Source organism: Cebus imitator, unplaced genomic scaffold, assembly GCF_001604975.1.
Source record: "Cebus imitator isolate Cc_AM_T3 unplaced genomic scaffold, Cebus_imitator-1.0 Scaffold30, whole genome shotgun sequence".
NCBI classification, from domain to species: Eukaryota; Metazoa; Chordata; class Mammalia; order Primates; family Cebidae; genus Cebus; species Cebus imitator.
The window spans coordinates 9,422,527-9,434,620 of NW_016107345.1; the positions used below are offsets into that span (position 1 = coordinate 9,422,527).

General features: G+C 36.9%; 2 protein-coding genes across 13 annotated transcripts in view; one reads left to right on the forward strand and one right to left on the reverse strand.

Moving 5' to 3' along the window:
- HPS3 (HPS3 biogenesis of lysosomal organelles complex 2 subunit 1) overlaps positions 1-2,597 on the forward strand; it is a 49,635-nt gene extending 47,038 nt beyond the window's left edge. For all 8 annotated transcript variants that reach the window (XR_005199314.1, XR_005199310.1, XR_005199311.1 and 5 more), the window contains one exon: positions 1,670-2,597. Coding sequence is in view for 4 of the 8 variants with exons in the window: in XM_037736858.1 (XP_037592786.1) it covers positions 1,670-1,797 (128 nt within the window). In the remaining 4 variants the exon portion in view is untranslated. The remainder of the gene's footprint in view (positions 1-1,669) is intronic.
- The window catches only part of LOC108300868 (ceruloplasmin), a 58,444-nt gene that overhangs the window by 8,470 nt on the left and 37,880 nt on the right, over positions 1-12,094 (reverse strand). For 2 of the 5 annotated variants that reach the window (XR_005199309.1, XM_017523813.2), the window contains exons 15-18: positions 9,849-9,955; positions 8,714-8,930; positions 8,145-8,284; positions 5,897-6,059 (exon numbers count right to left, since the gene is read on the reverse strand). Coding sequence is in view for 2 of the 5 variants with exons in the window: in XM_017523813.2 (XP_017379302.1) it covers positions 5,897-6,059; positions 8,145-8,284; positions 8,714-8,930; positions 9,849-9,955 (627 nt within the window). In the remaining 3 variants the exon portion in view is untranslated. Of the gene's footprint in view, positions 1-2,873; positions 3,359-5,896; positions 6,060-8,144; positions 8,285-8,713; positions 8,931-9,848; positions 9,956-12,094 lie in introns of those variants that run through there. The other 3 variants (XM_017523814.2, XR_001823636.2, XR_001823637.2) reach the window with 3 other exon arrangements.

Genomic DNA, 12,094 nt, shown 5'->3' on the forward strand with positions numbered 1-12,094 from the left:
CACTATATTAATTTTTAAAGGACTCTATGAATTTAAGATATTGACCTTGTTCTTGGAGTGATAACCTGTATTAGCCCCTCCTTATTTGGGAGAAGAGAAGAACTGGGAAGTTGTGAGATTTTTGTTAACTATAACAACTCTACACTAGCTCTCCAATAATTTTTTTGTTTCTAAGATACTACTTAAAGGCTCCACATTTAGGTTAGTACACTGGTTTGATAGGAAAACATCAATAATACATATTTTTCACATAGATTTTGCAAACTAGTTAGTAGTTGCTTTTATTAAGGTCTGATTTGATGTCAGCTGTGCATTATTATATTTTAGCTTTTGAACTAAAAGCTGGAACTAAAAGGAACTGTGGAAGCTAGCAGATAGTACCACTACATTATAAATGAGGAAACTAGGACTTCAGAGATGAGGTGACTTGCTCTTTTTTTTTTTTTTTTTTGAGACAGAATCTCGCTGTCTCCAGGCTGGAGTGCAGTGGTGCAATCTCAGCATACTGCAACTTCTGCCTCCTGGGTTCAAGCCATTCACCTTCCCCAGCCTCCTGAGTAGATGGGATTACAGGCACACACCACCACACCCAGCTAATTATTGTATTTTTAGTAGAGACGGGGTTTCACCATGTTGGCCAGGATTGTCTAGATCTCTTGACCTCGTGATCTGCCCGCCTCAGCCTCCCAAAGTGCTGAGATTACAGACATGAGCCACCACAACCAGCAAGGTGACCCTCTTAAAGTCACTGAGTAGATGGAAAAGTCTGGATCTCTTCCCAAGTGTGTCTGGTTTCCAGAACTAGGAATATTTTCTATGAGCCATTGCTGCTCCATTCATTAACTCTTCAGCAACAAAGGCCAGTCATTCTTTTGTGTAAAGAAAGATTTCGATTGCTGCATATTGGACAGATGACTTTGAGTGGATCTTATATTTCACTTACTCTGCAAATAGAGTAAGTGATGGGCATGCAAATATCACACAGGGAATGGCACTGACACGTGGATAGAGGTGTAAGACCAAGTGGATGTTTATTGGGACATTGTTCATAGCTGTCACTCTTCTGTCCCAGGAGAGGGCAGCATGTATCTGTTAAGAAGCACTAGAATCGTAAAATTGCATGTTTTTTTTTTTTTTTTTTTTTAAATGTCTGTTAAGTTCCTTAATATTAAAAATGTTCATTAGAACACCTTCAGACTTTGGGGTAAAAAGAAGTAAATGGTCATGAAAACAGATTTGTGCTTATTAACAACATGAAATATTATAAAAAGGAACTAATTTGGAAAAACATTGGTGTTTCTTATCCTATCAAACAATCTTTATGAATTAGCATTAGTATAGTCTTAGAGTTAAAAAAAAATATTCAAATGATTGAAATTTTCTTTAGAGGATAGTAGAAAGTTGATTGCAAAATAATACAGTAATTGAGTAATGAAATGATAAATCCAAATTTCATGTGACTGATACAAAATAAACTTCAAAGGATTCTAGTAAGGAAAAATAAGTTAAAATCATAAAGAAGCCTATGGATTTAAGAGATTGACTTTTTTTATTTGTAGTTATAACATTTTGTTACCTAAACTGGCTTCTAATTGTTTGGTTAAGAAAGAAGAGATTGAATGTAAGACAGACTTTCAGTTCTAACTCAGATACTCTTTTCTACAAACAGAAACATTGTCAATTGTTGCTGTGGAACTAGAACTGAAGGATTTCATGAATGTTCTCCCAGAAGATGGTACTGCAGCATTTTTCTTGCCATACCTTCTCTATTGCAGTCGAAAGAAATCATTGACTTAAAGGTATCATTTGAAAAATACCATAATGGCATTTGAGACTGAATTTCCAAAATTGAATGCCAAAGTACAAGTAGAGGCATTTTGATTACACACACATGTATATGTAATCATATATATATATTTTATATATATATATATATATGTAAAATATATATATAATATATATATCACACATGTATGATGCAGGTGCTTTCAGGCTGCTTACCTTACCATATAGTGGTGACTATTCATTTCTTAATTTATGACCTCAATCAGTTTAATTGTCTAGAATGTAAAAAGTCTTCAAGACATAAGAATTCCTCAGAGAAACCATATATTTTTTTAAGGTAGAAATTGACTTTTATTCCAAGGAACAACATCAGTTCACTGTTATTGGAGACATGACAATCGTTTTCGTCCCAAGAACACTTTAAGGAAATGTTTTGCAAATATGCTTGAAACAATGTCACTAACTGGCCCAGAATTTTATCTTCTTGATTTTTCCAGTTTTCTCTATGCTTTTGAGAAAGATGTTAATGTTTTGCCGTGGTAAAAAATTTCAAACCTCATTTTTTTGGTTACTTTTCTTGTTACCTTAAGAAAACTCGTGCTTTCTTCTTGTTACCTTAAGAAAACTGTTTTTCTTTGAATCAAATGAAGTAAACGTTTACAAAGCTAACTTTCTTCTTGTCTAGCTATTAACATGATTTGTCGAATGCGTGCTTTTTTCAGCCAAAGCTTTGTTTCCATTTTTTGTTGATGTGTACTCTTACTCTTTTAGCTACAGTGTATGTGAAAATAAAGAAATATATCATTGTATTCACAACCATGTGCCTTCTTTTTTAACTTCTTTAAAAATTTTTTAGTTCAACTTCAGTTCATTGATGTTATCCTTTGAATGCAGTTAAGGCTGGGCAGAAATTCTACTCCTGTGACATCTGCCACAGGTGTATTTTGAAGCTTTTCTTCTAATGGTGATGTTTATCCTTAACAGGATTTAAGCTATGGAATTGTCTCTCAACTCTGCTTTTCTCCAGTTCCAGATAACATCCTTTAGACCATCTCTTCAAGGGTTCACAAAACTGATTTGCGTCATCCTATTTTATTTTTATTTCCTTCCCTCATACCTTGCATTCCCATTCCCTCTAAATATTAGGTGTGATGTCAACAGCATGTTAGAAGGATTGATGGGAAGGCAATGATTGAAAACATTTCAATGAACCTTAATGGTGCTCCTTTTAGGACCACCCAGGAGAATATCTGGTCATAGATCTTTTTTAAAATGCAGTTTTATAAAACCCTAATAGTGGTGATATGATGAGACTGTCTGAATCAATTTTATTACCTAGTATATAGGTGCCAGTCCTGTATCGATATATAGTCTGTTGATCTTTCCATTTGCAAAAAGTTAAGAGTATTCCCCCACAAATGCACAAAGTTGTATGTTTTCAGTCTTTTTTTAATGTTTATAGTCATTCCAAAGTAACATTCTATTTTATACTTTCACATACATTGTTATGAATCATTGGTTTTTCTCTTTTTTCCACTTATCACCAATTTATTTCATCCAGCCATACTGGTCTCTATAGAAAAAGAAATTTTAAGACTGTTATGAAAAATAATATATGGTTTAAAAATTAGTAGATGGTTCTCTAAATGTATTCCAATTTTTTACTGTTACTTTATTCCTGATTCATTTTTATTTTTCTACTTTTTATATGTTTAAAAATTTCTCATTCTATTACTGCTTTATTTAAAAAAAGATGACTTTCCTTCCTACAAGATCTTTATTAATTGTAAAGGGAACATGAATACATTTACAGTGGAGAAACTTGGCAGACACCACCTTAACCAAAGCCTGAAGTTAACATAACCAGTAATGGAACCAATCACTATCTTGTGCCTCCTGACATGGTGTACTAAGAAAAACACAACATCATGCCATGATAGTCTTCAAAAGTACAGAACCTAAATCTAATCATGAGGAAACATTAGACAAACTCAAATGAAAGGACACTCTACAAAGTGACTGCCCCGTATTAAGGAACCATTCAGAAGGAGACTTAAAAGACATGACAACAATACAGTACGTGATCCGGGATTTTCTTTTTCTATAAAGAACATGATTAGGATTATTAGTGAAATTTGAAAAAGATCTATCGTTTTTTAAATCATTGTTAATTTTCTGATTTTGATCATTGTATTGTCATGTACAAGAATATTCTTGTTTTTAGGAAAGATAATTGTATGTATCTATACATGTCTGTGTGTGTACTTATAGAGGGTGAATATGAGAGGGAGATAGGAAAAAGAATGAGAAAGCCAGTGTGGCTGCACAAATCATTAACATTTGGGGAATCGGTGAAAGGTATATGGGAATCTGAAATTATGTCAAAAAGTAGTTACAAAAGTTTCTCTTCATTGAATTAATACGTTGTTATATATTCAGTAAGCAAACTATTGTACTGGATTTGGGTACTTAGCTAGAAATACAGAATACAGAATATATAGTCCCTGCCTGTTAGAAATTTAAAGCTAAGCAGGCTTTTCTAAGACTCCTAATTAATGTAAACTTGCTCAAAGCTTGATTGGACTTATGTAAAGATAATTCAGACTGATAAACATGGCTACTGATTTTATGGGCCAAAGAGAGTTCAAACTATCTTTTTTTATTCGTTACTGCTTCTTACAGTCTCATGCAATACCTTTTCTCTTTGCAAAAGTTGTTTCTCTTTAATTTTTTGTCCAGTGTTGATTTTCCCTCCATATTTGCTGTTTGTTCTGTAATTTTTCCTATGGCTTTAAAAACTATCTCCCCTTTCTTAACCAAGCAGTAATCTCCGTCTTCTTTCATGGTTGTTACACAGGAGGAATCTAATCTGTGTCTGTGTGTGTACGGTTGCCCTGTAGTATCATACTGCACATGCCAGGCATTTGCACACATGCATTCCCCAAATGCCTCCATGTTCCCTTACTCGCCATTATTTTTCTAGCAGGACCACCCTTTTGTGTGGTTTACATGCAAGCACATGTAACCACATGGTTTACTAGTGTTAAATTTTTCTTTCTCATCATATTTGGCTCTTTTCACCTTGTTCAAGTTATTGGCATTAAATTTAGTGGCTTGTCTGTGAGCCTTTGATATTCTGGTGTTATCAGTGACTGCTCTAATAAAAAGAGCATTAATGGAAATAGTTTTTCATGATATAAGTTGTTTGTGTAAGACCCAGGAGCAGAAATTAAAACTTTTCATTTGCTCTGAAGGTTAACCTTTCAGGGCTTCTTAATCTTGAAATATATTTACATTTATATTTTCTTCATTTGTATGTTCCCTTTTCCCCCCATTTTGGGGAGGAAAGACATAGATTGGTTTTCTTTACATAATTTCCTCCTGTTGGGTTTGCCATTTCCAATTACAACAATTCTCAACTCAAAAGATCCAGGAAAGACCAAAGCCTGCAGTCACAGTGCAGGAATCTTATAATAATAATAATAATTAATAATAATAATAATAAACTGTTCATTTTTCTTCAAGTGTATGTGTGTGTATCTGCACATGGGGAAGGTTATTGCACGGGTTGGGGAGCAGTACATTTAAATTTTGTTTCTTCCCTGCATCTTTCACAAATAATAATAAGATCTCTCCTTCTTGGATGCACAGAAAGACACTGTGTATTTGAAACTATATTATTTGGGGTTGTCTTGGGCTTCTCTTACACAGGGGTGCCACCTAGAAAAAAAAATTCTTTTTGTTAAGAAAGAAATTAGATTCTAAATGTGTCTTATGTAAATAATGGTTTGTTTCTTGGTAAATAAGTAACATGACTCCTCCCTTATATCAGCTTTAGGTATAATTACACTGCATCAAATGGGTGTCAATTTGTATTAGCTTAGAAATGACAGTTGCTGTTAAAAGTACTGGCTATCAGGAAATTAGCAGTATCCCTCACCATTTAGCAGTAAAAAAAAAAATCCATTTTGGAGGTAGAGAAGAAATCAGGGCAGCAGATTCACAGATGCTTCATATTGATGCTTCATGTTGGGGGAAGTATTTAGGCAAAGTAGTTCCTTTGATTATATTTACTATATATGGCTTCTAGAATTACCACCTGGATATTCACCTTTATTTTGTAGAACGGTGTAAGTTGTTTCCATTCCAGCATGAATGTGGTCAGTCACATGGCAGTGGAGTAACCAGATTCCAGGTGTTCTTGGAAACATTTCTAGGGTTTGGTATGTTCCAGGGAAAATGTCAAAGACATCAGAACTATAAATGCCCCTGTGCTTAATTAGAAAAATGACAAATAATGTATAATATTATATACAAGAGTTCACTCATGTCATTTGTTATTGGTCAGCTCAGGGATATTGAAAGGATGGATAAATCTGTTTACAATAATTGAGCTCGTTTTTGTGTTTAATACAAACGGTAAAATGTGTTTTTTGTATTCTTACTAAGTTCTTGGTATCCACATCAAGTGGGTGTGAAAGAAAGATGTGATGAGAATGAATTCATCAATCAGGACTACCCACAAACCTCCTGTACCTCAACTCTGGTTTGCCTGTTTGTCATAGCATTTAAGCTACACAAAAGGCACTCAGGTGTGGCCCCATTTCAGCCCTTGCCTCTCTTTTGCCTGAATCTATCCTAGTTTGTCTGTGAAGCTTTAAATCAAGTTAAAAAAGTGAAGTAGCCGGGTGCAGTGGCTCACGCCTGTAATTGCACCACTTTGGGAGGCCGAGGTGGGCGGGCCACAAGGTCAGGAGTTCAAGACCAGCCTGGCCAATATGGTGAAATCCCATCTCCACTAAAAATACAAAAATTAGCCAGGCATGGTGGCATATGCCTGTAGTCCCAGCTACTCGGGAGGCTGAGGCAGGAGAATTACCTGAACCTAGGAGACGGAGGTTGCAGTGAGGCAAGATCGCACCACTGCACTCCAGCCTGGGTGACAGAGTGAGACTCAGTCTCAAATAAATAAATAAACAAAGGAAGCAGAAAAGGAGGCTGATGAAAAAGACAAAAACCAGAGGCATTTCAGGCAGTGCCTGAAGTAGGTGACAGCAGTCTATTTCTACAAGGATAGAATTAAAAGTCCTCTAAGAATACTATATATCTATGTAAAACAAAATGGAGATAAAAAACAGGCTTTCTGCACTATGCTTTTTGATAACTTCTGCATTTTCTAAATTAGCCCAAAGCATAAGGAAAAAGCATTTCCAGGAGGGCCACTGGCTTCTGCTGAAATCAGCACCGAGAAAGAATAGAAGTAGGATTGAGATGTATCGACCAATTGCTTGTCACCCAACTGATCTTGCTCATCTCGGGCCATTTGAGATACAGAACTTAGAACACACAGGGCAAAGGTTATGATAAAGTCTTGCGGTCTCTACTCTCATCCATCATTATGTGAACACTCCTACCCTCTTTGTTAGCAATTCCATTCAGTTTCCTTACTCAGGAATGTGTGAGCAGAACTCCATGAAAATTCAGTTAAAAATGCAAATCCCAGGAAGAGCTCAAGGTGTAACAAAGGCTGGTGTGTCAGTTGAAATTACTGTGCCCTATTATAGTCATCTCTCAGTATCTATGGGGGATTGGTTTCAGGAATGCCCCCATACCGAAATCCATGGATGCTCAAGTAAAACGGCATATTTCCATATAACTTATGCATATCCTTCCATATACTTCAAATCATATCTAGATTATTATAATACCTAATACAATGCCTACATATCTCTTCATTTGCATGGATTCAATGTAGTACTCAGTGCTACAAATACAAATTTTTCTTTTTGGAACTTTGTGGAAATTTTTTTCCTGTATATATGTTTTTTCTTTTTTTTTTTTTTTTTTGTTTGTTTTTTTTTTTTTTTTCCTAGGATGACTTTTTTCTTTTTTTTTTTTTGAGACGGAGTTTTGCTCATCACCCAGGCTAGAGTGCAATGGCACGATCTTGCCTCACTGAAATCTCCTTCTCCTGGGTTCAAGCAATTCTCCTGCCTCAACCTCCCGAGTAGCTGGGATTACACATGCCTGCCACCATGCCTGGCTAATTTTTGTATTTTTAGTAGAAACAGGTTTCACCATGTTGGCCAGGCTGGTTTCGAACTCCTGACCTCAGGTGATCCACCTGCCTCGGCCTCCCAGGGTGCTGAGATTACAGGCATGAGGCACCGCACTTGACCTTCCTGTATATTTTCAATCCTCATGATTGAATCCTGGATGGGGAATCCATAGATACAAAGGGCCAGCTGTAGTCTTTGCAGCTTTCAATTTTTCATAAGTTTCTCTGAGGAAATATTTCCTTCACTTGTATTAAAACATTTTCAAATAGAGCAAGAGTAATTGCCATGGATGGCTCTTACCTTGTATCGGAAGCTATGGCCATGAAAATGTACAGTGTGTAAGTCTATTTCATTGCCCATTCCCATAAGATACCAGTTGACCTCATCTCCCACATGCATTGTGAGGCCTTGTAGGTTTCCAAACATTCTTCCATTAATAGCTAGGGAAAGCATATGGTTTTATATTAGTTTTCAAGATATTTTAAACCAATAGCTCTTTCAAAGAAAATATGATTATTAAGTTAATGTAAAGAATATTTTTGATGTAATAAAATTTATTTTACTACAAATGAGGAAAATGGATACTTTAAAGTCAATAATATCACACACTGCTTTTCTAGCACTTTGCACCAAAAGCCTTAATCTTAATCAAGGATTATTTAAAAGGAAATGAGATTTTGGAATTGGAAAATAAATTAGCAAATGATTTTGAACATAGTCCCCTTTTTGTTTTGAACAGAATTCTACCTCACATACAAAGTGAGGCAGAAGTGGTTTATGACAAAACAAATTAGTATCCAATATAATTTTATTTGAAAGAGAAATGGATTAAAAAAGTAGAAAAATGGTTTTAGAATCATGTAACATACCATGCATTTTATTGCTTTCTATGAATTCCTCATCATCTTTGTTTACTTTCTCAGGGTGATCAGAATATGTTTTGATGTTGTCATCTAAGTACCAAGATTCATTCTCATCAAAAACTAGAAACAGAAGGACAAATTCCAGTTTCTTCCTGGGATTGAACACTTTCAAGTAATGTTTTCGACAAACAATCAGTGGGCCAATTAATCCACTGTAGAGATCCTAGAAACAAGGAAAATCTTCAGTAACCCTTGTGATGTAGATCAAGATTTCAGAGAACTGAGACTTTACGCCCATGGCCTCAGGAATTCTGGAGCGACCGATTGAAGTAGTAGACTTTGCCCAGTGTGGTACTGCCAATTTAGTAACTTTTCACTTGAAGTAGTTAAATTGGAGCAATGTTGAATAGTAGGTAGGTCATGTGAGTGATGCTGACATAACAAATGTCTGCAGAGGCAAAATTTAACTCAGCTAATGAACAGTGATTTTAAAAGAATCCCAGATGAACAGTGTTGGTTTGTTCCGTAAACTCATGAACTCTTGAATGTGAGCCAAGCACTATGGCACTCCCTAAAAAATCCATAGATGAGTGAAATGTATAATAATAACACCACAAATAGCAGATTTACTCATTTGTTTGAGACAGAACTCTGAATTATCAAGGAGCTACTTCCCCCTGGTTCACTCAGGAAGTTCACCCACCTATCTATAACTCATTCAATTTCTTTTCTCCCTCCACACAGTAGAGGTTCTTGAGACGTATTACAACGGCCTTTCAGCCTCCAGTCTCTTCCCGCTCCAAGCCTTTCATCATTCCACCAGAATGAATGATCTGAAATGCAAATTATACTGCCATTCTTTGTCAATTTTTCAGTGGCTTCCTATGACCCACAAGACAAAATCTAAACTTCCCGTATATGATCTTGAAAGACCTTTGAGCTGTATCTTATTAGGAAATTTCAGATTTTTGTCTTGTGTGTCATAGATAGATAGCAGTATATTTGCTGAAGTGGATTACACAGCAGCCATTTTCCTAGGATTTTAACAGAATTAGACCACAGGAAAATGCTAACCTCATCTTCCTTCAATTGTGTGTCTATTTTGGGAAGTGTCACAAAACATAAATGATTTACATTTTACCTTAACCTGATCCACAGTTGAATAGTAAGCCCATGGAATACAAGCAGAATCCTCTTCTCCAGCTCCAGATCTTTCTAGGATTTTCCATACGTAAGTTCGAGTTTCACCTAAATTCATCAAGTGTTAGTGGATAACGGATCTGGTTCTTTTTGGTTTATATTACACACACACACACACACACACACACACACACACACACACCCTTGATAACTAGGATCCAGGAACTGGAAATGTCAGTGTAATTAGTTTTTTAGTTTTAAAAAATTGTGGTACTCACAAGTTTTCAAGAATTGAGTTTTAAGACAAATGGTAAGACAAAATTTTGTCGTTTTTTAGGTTAATTATAAATTAACTTTAACCCACTTACCATACCACAAAGCTAGGAGGTGCACTTCCAGTATTAAAATTTGAAGAAATTTTGCAACCAATCTTTTCTTAGCTTTAAGTATGTTCTCCTAATATATTTCGTTCTCTTCAGATATCAAGCTATTTTTTCGTCAGTGGCTGGCACCTTTCCCGTAATCTTCTCAGTGTGTATCTGGACTATTTTGTGCAACTCCCTCAGCTTCAGCATGGCCTTCCTTTCCTCGTCCTCTCTCATGATCATCCTTAGTGAGCTCATGATTCCTGGCGAGGAGCCATTAGACCTCATGATCTCATGAGTCACTGACTTGCCGCAGTTCTGTTTACCTCCCCTTCGGTCCATCTCATTCTATCACACCATGTGCTGTTCTGTCACTACTCCCACATACAGGACATAACCACACCCTGGGCCTTGGCACTTTGAAGATGACCAGTTGCTTCACCCTCCTACTTTGCCAATGCTCTTACCCTCTTCCTATGTGCTCTGGGCTTTTCTCCAGTCCGATCTGCATTTCCAGTCACCTCAGGACTTCCTGTGCAACTGCTCACCAGACCTCAACTTTTGACCATGCCCTCTCACCAATCCCAACCACACTCACTGTCCATCCCATTTAGACCACACCATTACATATGCATGCTGTCATACTAATCTGCCAGAGTCCGACAGACATTTACTAGGGAATTAAGCAAGACAAGAGAGATGGTCCCAAGTGATGTAGATATCTTACTTTTTCTTCAAGCCTCAAGCTGAGCTGTTCCATGTCCTGAAATTTTCTAAGCAGAAAATTTTCTAAGCAGAAAATTTTCTAAGCAGAAAATTTCACTAGAATATCAAATATGGATTCACCACCTGCACATATTACTGTCTTGCCATCACTGCTTTTACTTATTCTCATAAGCTGCAAAATAACATTTCCTTCTCTTTTCCACACCCCTTTACAACCCACCCTTTCACCAGCTGTCAGTGCCCAAAACCTTAGGGTCACGCTTGACTCCTCTCTTCCCTAACACTCCCTAGTGCCCATTTTCCAGCAGGCCCTTTTGGCATCACCTTTAAAATAGAACCAGAACATGATGACATCTCACCACTTCAGCTGCTTCCCTCATGTTCCAAATCTAGATGATTATTATTTTTTTACCCAGATTATTGCAATGGTCCTTAACTGACCCTGGATTCTGTCCTTGCCTCTGTATGGTCACTTAACCACACATCAGCCAAAACAGCCCCTTAAAAAGTATCCATCAGAACACCAATCTTAAATCTTGAGTCTGAAGTCCTCCCTACTCCACCTGGCCCCTGTTCTCCCTGGATCTCACCTCTAGCATTCTGTGCTCCTAATCTAGCCTCTGGCTGCCTTGGCGCTGCTCAAACACACCAGGCATGCTCCTGTCTTCGGGGCCTAGAATCTCTTCCTGCACAATTACCTGAATTTCATTACTTCTCAACCTTTAGGTGTTTTCAACAATGCTACCTCCTCAAGGAAGCCCCCCTGACCACTCTGCCTAAAATAGCACCCTTGCTACTTACTCCCTGCTAGGTTATTGAGAAATATTCTTTTCCTGGAAGCCATCTTTCCAACTAATCGAAGAAAAATATGGTTCTTATTAAAGAAAATGTTCACCTGTGTATAAAATCTGTTTAAAATTTTACTCCGTGTTTAGTAAAGAAATATTTGATGACCTCCTAATACATGCCAGATACTGGACTAGATAGGGGGAATTTAGAGTTCCACATGGCAGCCTCTGGTTCTTAAAACTGCGTGTGCTGGAGACAGACGTGGGAACATCATCCACATGCGGTGTGGTAGATGTCATCTGAGCTGTGTTCTAGCTGAGTGAGGAGACAGCATCTCTCTGAGTCACCCTTGAGTATTCATAAATGT